We start from the raw sequence: 13260 nt of genomic DNA on the forward strand, positions 1-13260 counted from the left end.
ACCCACAACCTAGATATGTGCCATGACCCTTTGGTATATGGAATATACTCCAACCAACTGAGCCATACTGGCCAGAACTCCACATGAACATTTTAACTTTTTTTTTTCCTTATCCAAGGATAGTTTTCCATTGCTTCTTAGACAGAGTGCAAGGGAGGGAGGAGAAGAGAGATGAAAAAATATCTGTGTGACAGAGACACTTCAACTGGCTGCCTCCCGCACGGCCCCGACCAGGGCCAGGGATCGAACCTGCAACCCAGGTACGTGCCTTTGATGGGGAATCAAACCTGAGACCCTTTGGCCCACAGGCCGATGCTATAGCTGTTGTGCCAAGCCAGCCAGGGCCATATGAACATTTTAAACAGTCCTTGATAACGGTCTGTCTTAAAAACTAGAATATTCTCCATTAACCTTTTTCTTTTTGTTTAGGCATTCTGTATTGATCCTGACTAAATGTTTTCCTTCTTTTGTTTAAATAGTTGAGTATTCCCTAGGTATTATATTCAATCTATTGAGGCATTTTGAACCCGCCTTTCTGGCTAGCGCAGGCTTTCCATTTTAACTCTAAGTTACTCTTCCGGGTGTGTATCCTAAAGGTGCTAGCCCAATCTTTTCTTCCTTAAAACAACAGTAAAATACATTTGTGTGTGTATGTAAATTTTTTTACTCAGACCTCACTATTTTTAGACCATTAGAAGATCCAAAAGTAAAATATCTGACCATAGAAAACCTATAAAAATAAAATACTTGTTGTAACACTTCCAGTTTAAATTTGACAACAGGCCATATATTCCCTTCTTATATCTCATTTCCCTCTTTTCATCGGTCACTGGTATTTCCCTGTTCCTTTGTATTATTTTACTTTAGCACCTTCGTTCCTCAGTTCTGTTGTGTTAAAACGAAACTATGAGCTTATAGGAAGAGTGAATACAAAGTATCTAATATTTGCCGTAAACTAGGCCTTGCATTTTATATGCTTCTAAATTAATTATTCCAACTCACTGTGAGATAGATTCTTTGATTCCCTAATTCCCATTTTACAGGAAAGGAGTCTTTACAGACAAGGAGACTCAGTGAAGTTAAGTAATTCTGCAGGGATATATTTTATTTTATTTTATTTTATTTTATTTTTTTGTGGTACGTGCCCCTAGCGGGAACCGAAGCTGGGACTCTCTGCTCCGCAGGCCGATGCTCAACCACTGAGCCAAACTGGCCAGGGCAGGATATATTTTATTAAGCGGAGGCAGGATGGACCAAAATATTTACTTTCTACTATATGACACTTAGAACATCCCTGGCACATAGCACATGTAAGTACTAACTATTATTATAATTATTGGTCTTTGTTAACCAAAGTACCTGGTATGTAATTGACAGTAAATACTGAATACATGTATCAATGAATAAGGAGTAAAATGCCTCCACCATAATTTTTTAAGATATTCATTTTAGAGTGCTTTGTAAAATGGCATTTTACTTATGTAGAGCTCAGAAAAAATATCTGTATACACTATTAATATATAACATAGAGAAATAGTCATCTTAAAAGTCAGTTTAGATTGATATACTTGGGATTAACTGTATTTTCTGTTTGATAGGTATGTGAACAAGAACTAAAAATGTAGTTAATTCATCTTTAAATTTCATAATATAGAAAATGTATAGAAATGTTGTCAGTTATTTCTCTACAATTTTCTGCTTTTCTTTAGTGACATATTAATATTGATTCATAGGGAGACATGGTATTTTATTGCTTCAATGCATGAAAAATTACCTCTCATTAAACTTACAATGGGAGACAAAACTGAGTTTGTAAGGTTCCACATTTATTCAATTCTTTTGATGTGCCAGGACACTGTTCTAAGCACTTTACATGTATTCATATATTTTACTCTTCACCACAATCCTGTAAGTTACATGATATTATCATTTTACCAATGAGGAAATGGACGCCTGGAGCTGTTAAGTAAGCTGATGGAAGGTTACACAGCTAGTGAATAGTGAAGCCAGGATTTAAAACCCAGGCAGTCCAACTCACTCTTAATCACTACACCAAATTTACAAATCTACTTTTTAAAAATTAGATCTTAACAAAACTAGTTTTTTTTAATCCTCATCCAAGGACATTTTTTGTTCAGATAGAGTGGGAGGGAGGGAGGGAGAGAGAGAGAGAGAAACATCAACGTGAAAGGGACACATCCAGTGGCTACCACCCACATGACCAACCAGGGCCGGGAACAAACTGCATCCGAGGTACATGCCCTTAGCGGGAACTGAACCCGGGTCTCTCCGGACCGCAGGCTGATGCTCTAACTTCTGAGCCAAACTGGCCAGGGCTCAAGTACTTTTATATACATATATTTCCAGGTAACCTTTTTCCTAAAATTATAAATTATGTTTTAAGTACTAAGGAAGGCTATCAGTAAACTGTCCAATTATTATAAACTGTTATTTCTTCTATCTGTAGTAATTTTTTCTTTGATTCGAAATTTAAGTATAGGTAACTGAAGACATGTACTTTTTAATACAGGGTAGAGACAGAAGTTGGTGACTACATGTTCTGCTTTGATAATACATTCAGCACCATTTCTGAGAAGGTGATTTTCTTTGAGTTAATCCTGGATAATATGGGAGAACACGAGCAAGAACAAGAGGACTGGAAGAAATATATTACTGGCACAGATATGTTGGATATGAAACTGGAAGACATCCTGGTCAGTATGGTCTTTTAGCGGGAACCAAACCGGGTCTCTCAGGACCGCAGGCCGACGCTCTAACCGCTGAGCCAAACCGGCCAGGGCCAGTATGGTCTTTTAAAAAAATAATAAAAACTACTAACATCCAGAGGCCTATGTGACAGGCACTGGGCTAAGTATCTTAATTGTATTATCTCATGTAATACTTACTTAACTCTTATCAAGATTATCTCCATCTTTCTAATGAGGAAATTGTATCTTAGGGAGATTAGGTAATGTTTCTGTCAGAAAACCAGAGAGAGGGAGAACCAGAGTTTGAATACAGGCTCATTACTACAAAACTCCCTTAGAGTGTTCACCAACAGAAAAAGGTAATTATCTGTAGCATACTTGCACATAGACTAAAACTGAGTAATTTATAAAAACTTGGTATGTACAGGCATTTTTCCCACATCATAGTTTTTGTTTTGTTTAGTATTTTTTGTTGTTTTGTTGTTGTTGTTGTTTTTATCATCCTCACCGAGGACATTTTTCCATTTTTTTGTTCAGGTAGAGTGGGAGGGAGAGAGAGGAACAAAGAGAGAGAGAAATATTGATGTGAAAGGGACACATCGAGTGGTTGCCACCCACACAACCAACCAGGGCCGGGGACAAACTGCAACCAAGGTACATGCCCTTAGCGGGAACCGAACCCGGGTCTCTCTGGACCGCAGGTCGACGCTCTAACTGCTGAGCCAAACTGGCCAGGGCTGGTTTTTTTTTTAAAACATGTTTATTGATTTGAGAAGGAGAGAGAAACATCGATCAGCTACCTCCTGCATGCACCCCACTGGGGGATCAAGCCTGCAACCAGACACGATGTGCCTGATGGGGAATCATACTGGCGACCTCTTAGTGATGGGATAAGGCGCAACCAACTGAGCTACACTGACTAGGGCCTACATCATACTTTTTATGACATGGAATTTGAATAATTTGGGAACACTATTTACATTACTCAAACTAGACCTAGCAGTTATCAGAAACTTGCAGTACACTCAGGAATACAAACATGACATGGCTTCTTTGCTTGAATTGTTTTACGTTTTATTATAAACATGATTAATGAACTGTACATGTATAAGAACCTATTTGCATTTAATAATAGTACTGCCAATGATAGAGGGAAAGGTCATAACCTTTCAGCCACAGCTAGATGTAATCAAAGGGTAGAATTTACTCAGTGATATTTGTAAGTAGCGTATATAACTCTAGTGTAGAAATTCCTGCAGGATAAATAACATGGTTATTACAAGTTTCAAACTGTAACACTTCTAATACTCTTCTCACGTGAACTTTTTTTTTTTAAATAATGTGATATTTTGATTATTTGAGGTTTCTTAGGAAAGGAACAATCATATTACAGCAGAAGAAACATAAATCAGTTAGCTTAAGTTGTAATATTAAATGGTTCTATCATATGTCTAATTCCTTGGTGACTGAGCTCTCTGAGCCTTGGTTTTCAAATCTACAAAATGGGGACAATACCTCTCAAGTTATGATGATGAAATGTGATATACCATGTGTATAAGTGCTTTAAACATTGTCTGGCACATACTAAATGTTAGTTTTCATACCTTTTCCACTGGTGTTACTGTGAATACAAACGTAAAAGAAAAAGTTTGATTGGCATAATTTTTAGCATGACAGTTTTTGATCTCAACATGATTTCATATTTGTATTAAACTTAATTATTTTTTTGTTAATCCTCAGCTGAGGATATTTTTCCATTGATTTTTAGAGAGTGGAAAGGAGGGAGGAAGGGAGAGAGAGAAACAAAGGAACTTCAATGTGAGAGAGACACATTGATTGGCTGCCTCCTGCATGACTCCCACTGCGGCTGGGCATAGAACCCGCAACCCAGGTACATGCCCTTGACCGGGAATCGAACCCTAGACCCCTTGGTCTGTAGGCTGATGTTCTAACCGCTGATCCAAACTGGCCAGGGCAAACTTAGTTGAATTTTAGAACAAGAAGATGAGCCCTGGCCGGTTTGGCTCAGCGGTTAGAGTGTCAGCCTGCGGACCAGAGACTCCCAGGTTCGGTTCCCGCTAAGGGCACATACCTCAGTTGTAGTTTGTCCCTGCCCCAGTTGGGGTCGTGTGGGTGGCAACCAGTCAATGTGTCTCTCTCATCGATGTTTCTCTCTCTCTTCCTCCCTCTCTCCCTCCTAATCTATCTGAAGATAAATGCAAAAATGTCCTTGGGTGAGGATTAAAACACAAAAAAACGAAAAGAACTAGAAGATGACATTAGTCTACCTCCAACCTCCTCTCTTTCCCCCTCCATTCCATATTTTAGATAAGGAACTGACTTACAATTAAAATGGAAATGTATATCAATATTTATCAATACTTACACTATAGTCTAGTCTTCTTCCCTATTTTAAAATCTCAATCATATGAATATATTGTTCCATTATACATTTATTTTGCCAACAAGAACAAAATACGAATAGTTATAAATCTTATTAGTACTTCACTGCATTTTCCAGAGATTGACTTTATTCACAGTTAAACAAAATGACTAGAAAGTTCAGATTTAAATATGGCTTAAAATATTTACAAATCCCTTTTTAAGAAAACTAAAGTGTCTTTCAGGAGCTTTTTCCATTTACTCCCCCCAGATTTTGTTATCACAATACCAAACTTGAATAAATAATTTTATATATGACTGTCATCATTATGCTATTGAAAAGAACTATACATGCATTTTTGAGAGGCTGAACTCCTTTTCTGGAAAATATTTGTATTTCTTTACAAATATGCCAGTATGATAAGTATTTTTAGTTTTACAGGATTAGCACAGCCATCTGAAATTTTGTGTATATTTATTGTTTAAATGAGGATGTTAAACAAAGTGAGTCTCCAGGAAAATCTGTTTCTTAGATTTTCTTATTTTTGCCACAAATACTTTGACATCATTTAAAATCTCAACTAAATTTTACCTTATATTCATATAGTCTATAGTTAGTTTTCAGGTGATTTATGACCAGGACTCTACTATAAAGTCGTTTTTTCATAAGATATGCAACTTAGAATGTATCTTGGTAAGTTTGTTTAATGAATATGATCTTGGAATATGTTTTTATTAAAAATAGGTTATACTGCCTGGCCAGTGTAGCTTAATGGATTGAGCATCATCCCATGAACTGAGAGGTCAGGGCACATGCCCGGGTTTCAGGCTTGATCCCTAGTAGGGGACGTGGAGGAGGCAGCTGATCGATGTTTCTCTCTCTCTCTTTAAAAAAAATCAATAAATACTTATTTAAGCCCTGGCTGGTTTGGCTCAGTGGTTATAGCACTAGCCCGGGGACTGGAGAGTCCCGGGTTCGGTTCCCACTAAGGGCAAATATACCTAGGTTGTAGTTTGTCCCTGGCCCCGGCTGGGGTCGTGTAGGTGGCAACCACCTGATGTGTCTCTCTCACATCGATGTTTCTCTTTTCTGTTCCTCCTTCTTTCCCTCCCACTCTATCTGAAAATAGATGGAAAAATGTCCTCGGGTGAGGATAAAAATATATATATATATATATTTAAAAATAAATAAAAATAGGTTATACTTTTGGGTGTATAGAATGCACATATAAAGTTGAAATATTTTATAATTTCACTCTTTGTGAGATAAAAACATCGGGTGTTTTGCTAAATACTATATTGAACCAGACTAGCATTCAAAGAAAAAAAATATTAACACACAATGCATTATATAAATACCTAAAAACTTATCCGTTTTTTTTTTTTTTTTTTTTTTTTTTTTTTTTTTTTTTTTTTATCCTCACCCGAGGACATTTTTCCATTTTTTACTCAGATAGAGCGGGAAGGAGAGAGAGGAAGAGAGAGAAACATCGATGTGAAAGGGACACATCGAGTGGCCGCCACCCACACAACCCAACCAGGGCCGGGGACAAACTGCAGCCAAGGTATATGCCCTTAGCGGGAACCGAACCCGGGTCTCTGTGGACCGCAGGCTGACGCTCTAACCGCTGTGCCAAACCGGCCAGGGCTTTATCCGTTTTTTTAAACTTAGTCATTCTCTTATGGTTGTGAGGGTTAAGAAAGAAAGTATGTATGTAAAATTCTTGGCACTATGCCTCTCAAAAGTATTTTCATTTCACAGGAGTTTTGCTCCTTTGTTAAATAACTATTTATAAGCAATAATTTAGATGTATCAAAACTATGACATAACCTTATAGAAGCATCTGTCTCTTAATTAACATTGTGTTTAGATACAAAACTTATATATGAGGGTACTGTGATACACATTTTAAAATTAACTTAAAATTAGCCTTCTTTTATAGTAAAATTATTTTCTTTTTCTCCAGGAATCCATCAACAGTATCAAGTCCAGACTAAGCAAAAGTGGTCATATCCAAACTCTGCTTAGAGCATTTGAAGCTCGTGATAGAAATATTCAAGAAAGCAACTTTGATAGAGTCAATTTCTGGTCTATGGTTAATTTACTGGTAATGGTGGTGGTTTCAGCCATTCAGGTTTATATGCTTAAGAGTTTATTTGAAGACAAGAGGAAAAGTAGAACTTAAAACTCTTTTTCAGAGTACTTAGTAATATGTAAAGAGAGAGAAAAATGCAGTAAACTGTTGCGCTCAAGACCATTAATAGTATTTTCCAAAATGTTTTCAGTTCCTACCGTAAGTGTGAAACAATTATAATTTTAATGTGAAGGAAAAGAAAAGTCTTCATTTTCGTCTGTGCAAGTTATCTTATTGCTCCAGTTGTACTTAAGTGTATAACAAATATTTGGCAAGGGTATATGTATAAATGAATGAAGCCATATTGATAATGGCATTTTCCTAAGTTTTAAAAAAATATTGTAAATGTGTCATAGGTGATTTAAATAAGTGAACTTTGGGCTTAAATGCAACACTGAACAATTTTTAAAAAGAGATTTTTCATTAATTTTTAGAGAGAGAGAAACATCTTTGTGACAGGCCAACATTGATGGGCTGCCTTCTGCACACCCCCTTTCCAGGATTGCATAACCTGGGCATGTGCCCTGACCAGGAATTTTCAGGCAATCTTTCAGTGCACAACACCCAATCAACTGAGCCACACTGTCCAGGGCCAAGCAATGTTCTTAATATTCTCTTATCTAGCCCTGGCGGGTGTGGATCAGTTGGTTGAGTGTTGTCCCAAGTACCAAGAGGTTGCTGGTTTGATTCGGCCTGGGCACATGCCTGAGTTGTGGGCTCAATCCCCAGTAGGGGGTGTGTAGGAGGCAGCTGATCAATGTTTCTATCTCTGCCTCTCTCTCTCTCTCCTTTACTCTAAAATCAGTAAAAATATATATTTTTTAAAAAGATTCTCTTACCCAAAAGTTTCCTTGTACATGTCGTAATTACAAATTAATTGTAGAAGTTTTCAATATATAAAGTTATAAGTCATCCAAGAATTTTCCTAATCATGAATTAAATACATCTTTACAAGACACTCAGCTTTTGTTTTTACATAGGCATCTCTCCTCTAAAGTATGTGAAACTTTTATAACCAGATATTTTTCAATTTAAAATATTAGCAAAAAGTATTCACCTTATATACTTATATTCCCAAAAGCTGACATTGTAATAATTCTTAAAAATGTTAAGTCATACTTATTAAAATTAGGACAAATTATCTCTTTGAAATCAATAGCTAAAGGTTGCTCAATCTCCTTAAGGACATATTCTGTCTAATCCTTAATTAAGTTATAGGATTTTAAAATTAAATGTGAGAAGTAATTTTGTTTTTATGCTGTCAACAGTGTTAATTTTAACATGACTATTGAGTTGGACACATCATTACCAGCAATTGTGAAGGAAATATTGCTAAAAAGATCTGGGCCTAACATAAATATCTCCTTTTCTGAGTTCTCAAAATTAGTAAAAAAAAAAAAAAAAAAAAAGAATAATCAATTTTAAAAGAATTTAGGTATCTGTAATCTGATTGGCTCATCACAATGACCTAACCCCAATACAAATCATGAGATAATTTCCAGCTCACTGGAAGAGACTACGCTTGGCTGTGAGTTTTGTTTTACAAGTGTTTATTCTGTTTTGAATTATCTAAGTATTTAGGTACATTTTATGAAATATAAGCCCTACTGTAGTTTAGCACTGGGTATACATACTTATTACAGTTTTTACTATAACTTTCATAAAATTACTTTTCTGATCCTTTCATTGGCATTCAAGGAAGATTGGAAACCCACAGAATCCCACAGAAAGTTTGAATAGTCCATATGTGAGTAACTATATAAAATCTGTGCCATCTTAGCTTATTGCAGTCTGTGGAGTCTTACTCAAATACTAGTAATTTAGCTACATCATGAATTGAATTTAACTACGTCATAAATTGAATAGAATTTTTAGGTTATACCCATTTGTAGTATTGTTTATGACAAGTAAGAGAAACAATCAACTTTTAAATTTGAATACAGAATCCCTCTGTAGGTTAGTACTGCTGGAATTAAGCAATAATTGATATCCAGAGAGAATGGGTTTCATTTATGATTTACACTCAGAGTGGTACAAAAAGAGATTTTCCTCCTTATGCCCTTGGGAGACTATAAACTTAGATTTCCCTACTCTGAAGCTTTTAAAAAATGAAATAAATGCCACATATGATCAATTATCTTCATTAGCTAAGAAAGTGCTTTAAATGTCCAGGAATAGTCCCTGTAACATGCAAAACAAGGGCCAGTAAGTCATTGCCTCTGAAGAGCTCTCCCTTTCCGCCCTTCTGTTAACCTCATGAGAAGCGGAGTACTATAACTAATAAAACAATACAGATATAAACTACTGCATCTTTTCTATAAAACTGTGATTAAGAATTCTACCTCTTATGAATGGCTAGTTACTATACTGTACTTATTCCTTACCTAACAATGAATTTCTTACATCTTCTACATTTGATTTGTGCCACTGATATTAAACCTATGATTCAGTAATTTCTTACCATATAATAATGGCCTTACTTGCAAAAGAATATAGGAGTATTGAGGACAATTTTATTTTTATAGACACAAAGTGAAAAGAAATTATTCTTGAATATTTCTAAAGGTATATTATTTGCTTCATGGTTTTTTAAATGTCAGTATTCAACTTCAAAATTAAAATTGAATAAGCTATTTATCAATTAACAGCTTTTTGTCTTTAGTTTTTAATTAAACTTTTAAAATACTACACTATTTAAGGCCTAGCATTTTGCTTTGATTTGAATTTGATCATTAATGATATGCTTTTCTTTCATGTGAATGTCAAGACAGAGAGGGTAAATAAGTGGTTGAAATAGCATTGAAATAATTACAAATTCAAATGTAATTTTATGTTATGTTTATCCTTCTTAAGCATTGTTACTGTGTTTTAAAATTGACAAAGATTGAGTACCTATAATTGTATGCTCCCCAAATGAAATTTTTTTTTTTCCAAATGAAATTTTAAAAGAAACTGATTCAGCATGTAATGGTTTTTCATCTGTAGTGTAATAATGCAGTTGCTCAAACTGCTGTATAGTTGTGAACAACCATATTAAATGAGATATGAATACTGCACCTAGTATATATAATAAAAATTTTAAATCTAACTTATCTACCAGTTGTTGTAATTGCTTTCTAATCCTCCAGTCTTTATTGATCTTATCTGCTCTCTTTTCCATTTGAAAACCCATTGTTCACTGTGCTTATTGTATATCCTTCTACCTAGCACTGGAGTTGTTTTTATGTATACTTATTCATCTGTTGCCCAAACATGCATTAATTAAAAGGTGCTCAAAATACAGAGGCAAAGATCATCAGTTCTGAAAGTTTGGAGTGCTAAATAAGCATCCAAGGAGCTTGCTCTAATCCTCTACCTCACCACAGAAATTGTTTAGGTCTGGAATATGGCTCCAAAATTTTTAACTACCAACACAATTTGGGATTCTTGCATCCATTATCCTTGGACCATTTGTTAACTACGTGATTTTAAGAAATCAAAACTCCTTTGAGTATTTTTTCATTTGTAGAAATATCTTAAGATCTTCAAACTCAGTTAAAACAGTATGTCAGAGAGTTCCAATACTTAGGGGAGATTGGTCATTCCCTTCCCACCACCTAGACGAGCCACTCTTCCCCCACAAGCTGGTAGAGTTCCTCAAGCACCTTTCTACTTCTACACTCCCATCACTTTCAGGTGTCTGGGCTTCTGGAAGGCTATGTCATTAGAAACAAGTCACACTACTTGTATTGTGTGTATGTCTGAGGGAAGGGCACAGAATAAAGAATCCTGACCTAAGATGAAAGAGGGCACACTTTGAGGTAGTGGGTTCACTCCTTGAATCTGAAAAAGGCAGGCAAGAAAATGCAGGGCACGTTAAAAATTTGGAGGTCTTTAATGACCATGACTCAACAGCAAAATGAACAATGAGAATCAGTTCATCCATCTAACACTGAAATGAACTCCCTTATTTATATAAGAAGAGACTACTTCCCAGTCCTGAAGTTTTCAAGTGGCAATAATGATCAGATGTTATAAAAAAAAAAGGGATTACTTCTACATCTGGTATCAAGTGGGAGAACGGACTAACTAGTCTATCCTTTCTACACGTACTTAAAATCTAAAAGAACGAGTAATGCCATACGTAGGAGAAAGTTGAAAGAAATGCCAGAGCTTCAAGAGACATTTAAGAGTTGTAATTTGCTGGATTCTAGCTTTATACTCAAAAACAAACTGGAAATGAAATTAAAAACAATACTATTGCCCTAGCCAGTTGGACTCAGTGGTTAGAGCGTCAGCCCGCAGACTAAAGGATTAGGTTCAATTCCAGTCAAAGGCACGTACCTGGGTAGCAGGTAAAATCCCCAACCCTGGTCGAGGTGTGTGTGGGAGGCAACCAATTGATGTGTCTGTCTCACATTGATGTTTCAGTCTCTCTCTCTCTCTCCTTCCTTCCTCCCTCCCTATCTCTCTAAAAATCAATGGAAAAAATATTCTCAGGTGATTAACAAAAACAAAAAACACAAGACCATTTACAACAGCTCCAAAGAAAACAACATACTTAGGTATAAATTTAACAAAACATGTATAGGATCTGTATGCTGAAAATGATCAAATGGAGAAAAATACCATATTCATGAATTGGAAGTCTCAACACAGTAAAAAGGTCAATTATTCCTTCCTAAATTAATGTACAAATTTAACATATTCCTATAAAAAGCTAGCAAAGTTTGTTTTTGTAGACAAACTTGTTCTAAAAAATTTATATGGAAAAGCAAAGGACTAAGAATAGTTAAGACAATTTTGAAAAAGAAGGAAGTCTACCCAAGCTAAGATTACTTAGGTACAATAGTCAACATTGGTATGGTACTGGCAGAGGAAGACACACAGATCAATGGAACAGATTCTAGAATTACAACAAACAAATCCAACTGATTATTTTTTAACCCTCACCCACAGATATTTTTCCATTTATTTTCACATACAGTGGGAGGTGGGAGGAGAGAGAGAGGAAAAAACATCGATATGAGAGAGACACATGGATTGGTTGCCTCCTGCACAGCCCTGGGAGACCAAGCCGCAACCCAGGCACAGCCCTTGACCAGAATTGAACCTGTGACTCTTTGGTCTGCAGGCCAATGCTCTGACTGCTCAGCCAAACAGGCCAGGGCCAAATCCAGCTTATTTTTTACAAAGATGCAAAAGAAATTCAATAGGGAAAAAGACAACCTTTGAAAGAAATAGTGCTGGAGCCCTGGCTGGTGTGGCTCAGTGGCTGGAGCGTCAGTTGTTGCACCGAAGAGTCTTGGGTTCGATTCCCAGTCAAGGGCACATACTTGGGGTGCAGGTTTGATCCCTAGTCACGGTCAGGGTGCACATGGGAGGCACACCCAATCCATGTGTGTCTCCCACATCAATGTGTTTCTCTCTCTCTTTCTCCCCCAACCTCTCTCCCTCCTCTTCCACTAGCTCTAAAAATCAATGGACAAAATATCCTCAGGTAAGAATTAACCAAAAAAAAGGAAGGAAGAAATAGTGCTGGAGCAGTTAGGACATAGGTAAAAACATAAACTTAAATGTAAAAAAACTATAAAGCGTAAAATAAAATAAAAAAATCTTCAGGAACTAAGGGTACACAAGTTTTTACACATGACACTAAAAGCATGACCCATAAAGGAAAAACTGATAAACTGGACCTCATCAAAAGTAAAAAGTTTTGGCCCTGGCCGGTTTAGCTCAGCGGTTGGAGTGTCAATCTGCGGTCCGGAAAGACCCGGGTTCAGTTCCCGCTAAGGGCACGTACCTTGGTTGCAGTTTGTCCCCGGCCCTGGTTGGGTCATGTGGGTGGCAACCACTCAATGTGTCCCTTTCATGTCGATGTTCCTCTCTCCCTCCCTCCCTCCCACTCTATCTGAACAAAAAATGGAAAAATGTCCTCGGGTGAGGATTAAAAAAAAAAAAGTAAAAAGTTTTCCTCTATGAAAGACCCTATTAAGCGGATGAAAAAATAAAGCTACAGATGGGGAGGAAATATATGCAAACCATATATCCGAAAA

At 36.4% G+C, this 13260-nt stretch overlaps 2 protein-coding genes across 3 annotated transcripts in view; one reads left to right on the plus strand and one right to left on the minus strand.

Moving 5' to 3' along the window:
* Positions 1–7720, plus strand: part of TMED5 (transmembrane p24 trafficking protein 5) — a 15789-nt gene extending 8069 nt beyond the window's left edge. Inside the window, exons 3-4 of the mRNA XM_036257485.1 lie at positions 2531–2714; positions 7058–7720. Of these exons, the coding sequence (XP_036113378.1) occupies positions 2531–2714; positions 7058–7276 (403 nt within the window). The 3' untranslated portion in view covers positions 7277–7720. The remainder of the gene's footprint in view (positions 1–2530; positions 2715–7057) is intronic.
* The window catches only part of MTF2 (metal response element binding transcription factor 2), a 93956-nt gene that overhangs the window by 9396 nt on the left and 71300 nt on the right, over positions 1–13260 (minus strand). The window lies entirely within an intron of this gene.

This window comes from Molossus molossus, unplaced genomic scaffold, assembly GCF_014108415.1.
Source record: "Molossus molossus isolate mMolMol1 unplaced genomic scaffold, mMolMol1.p scaffold_m16_p_12, whole genome shotgun sequence".
NCBI classification, from domain to species: Eukaryota; Metazoa; Chordata; class Mammalia; order Chiroptera; family Molossidae; genus Molossus; species Molossus molossus.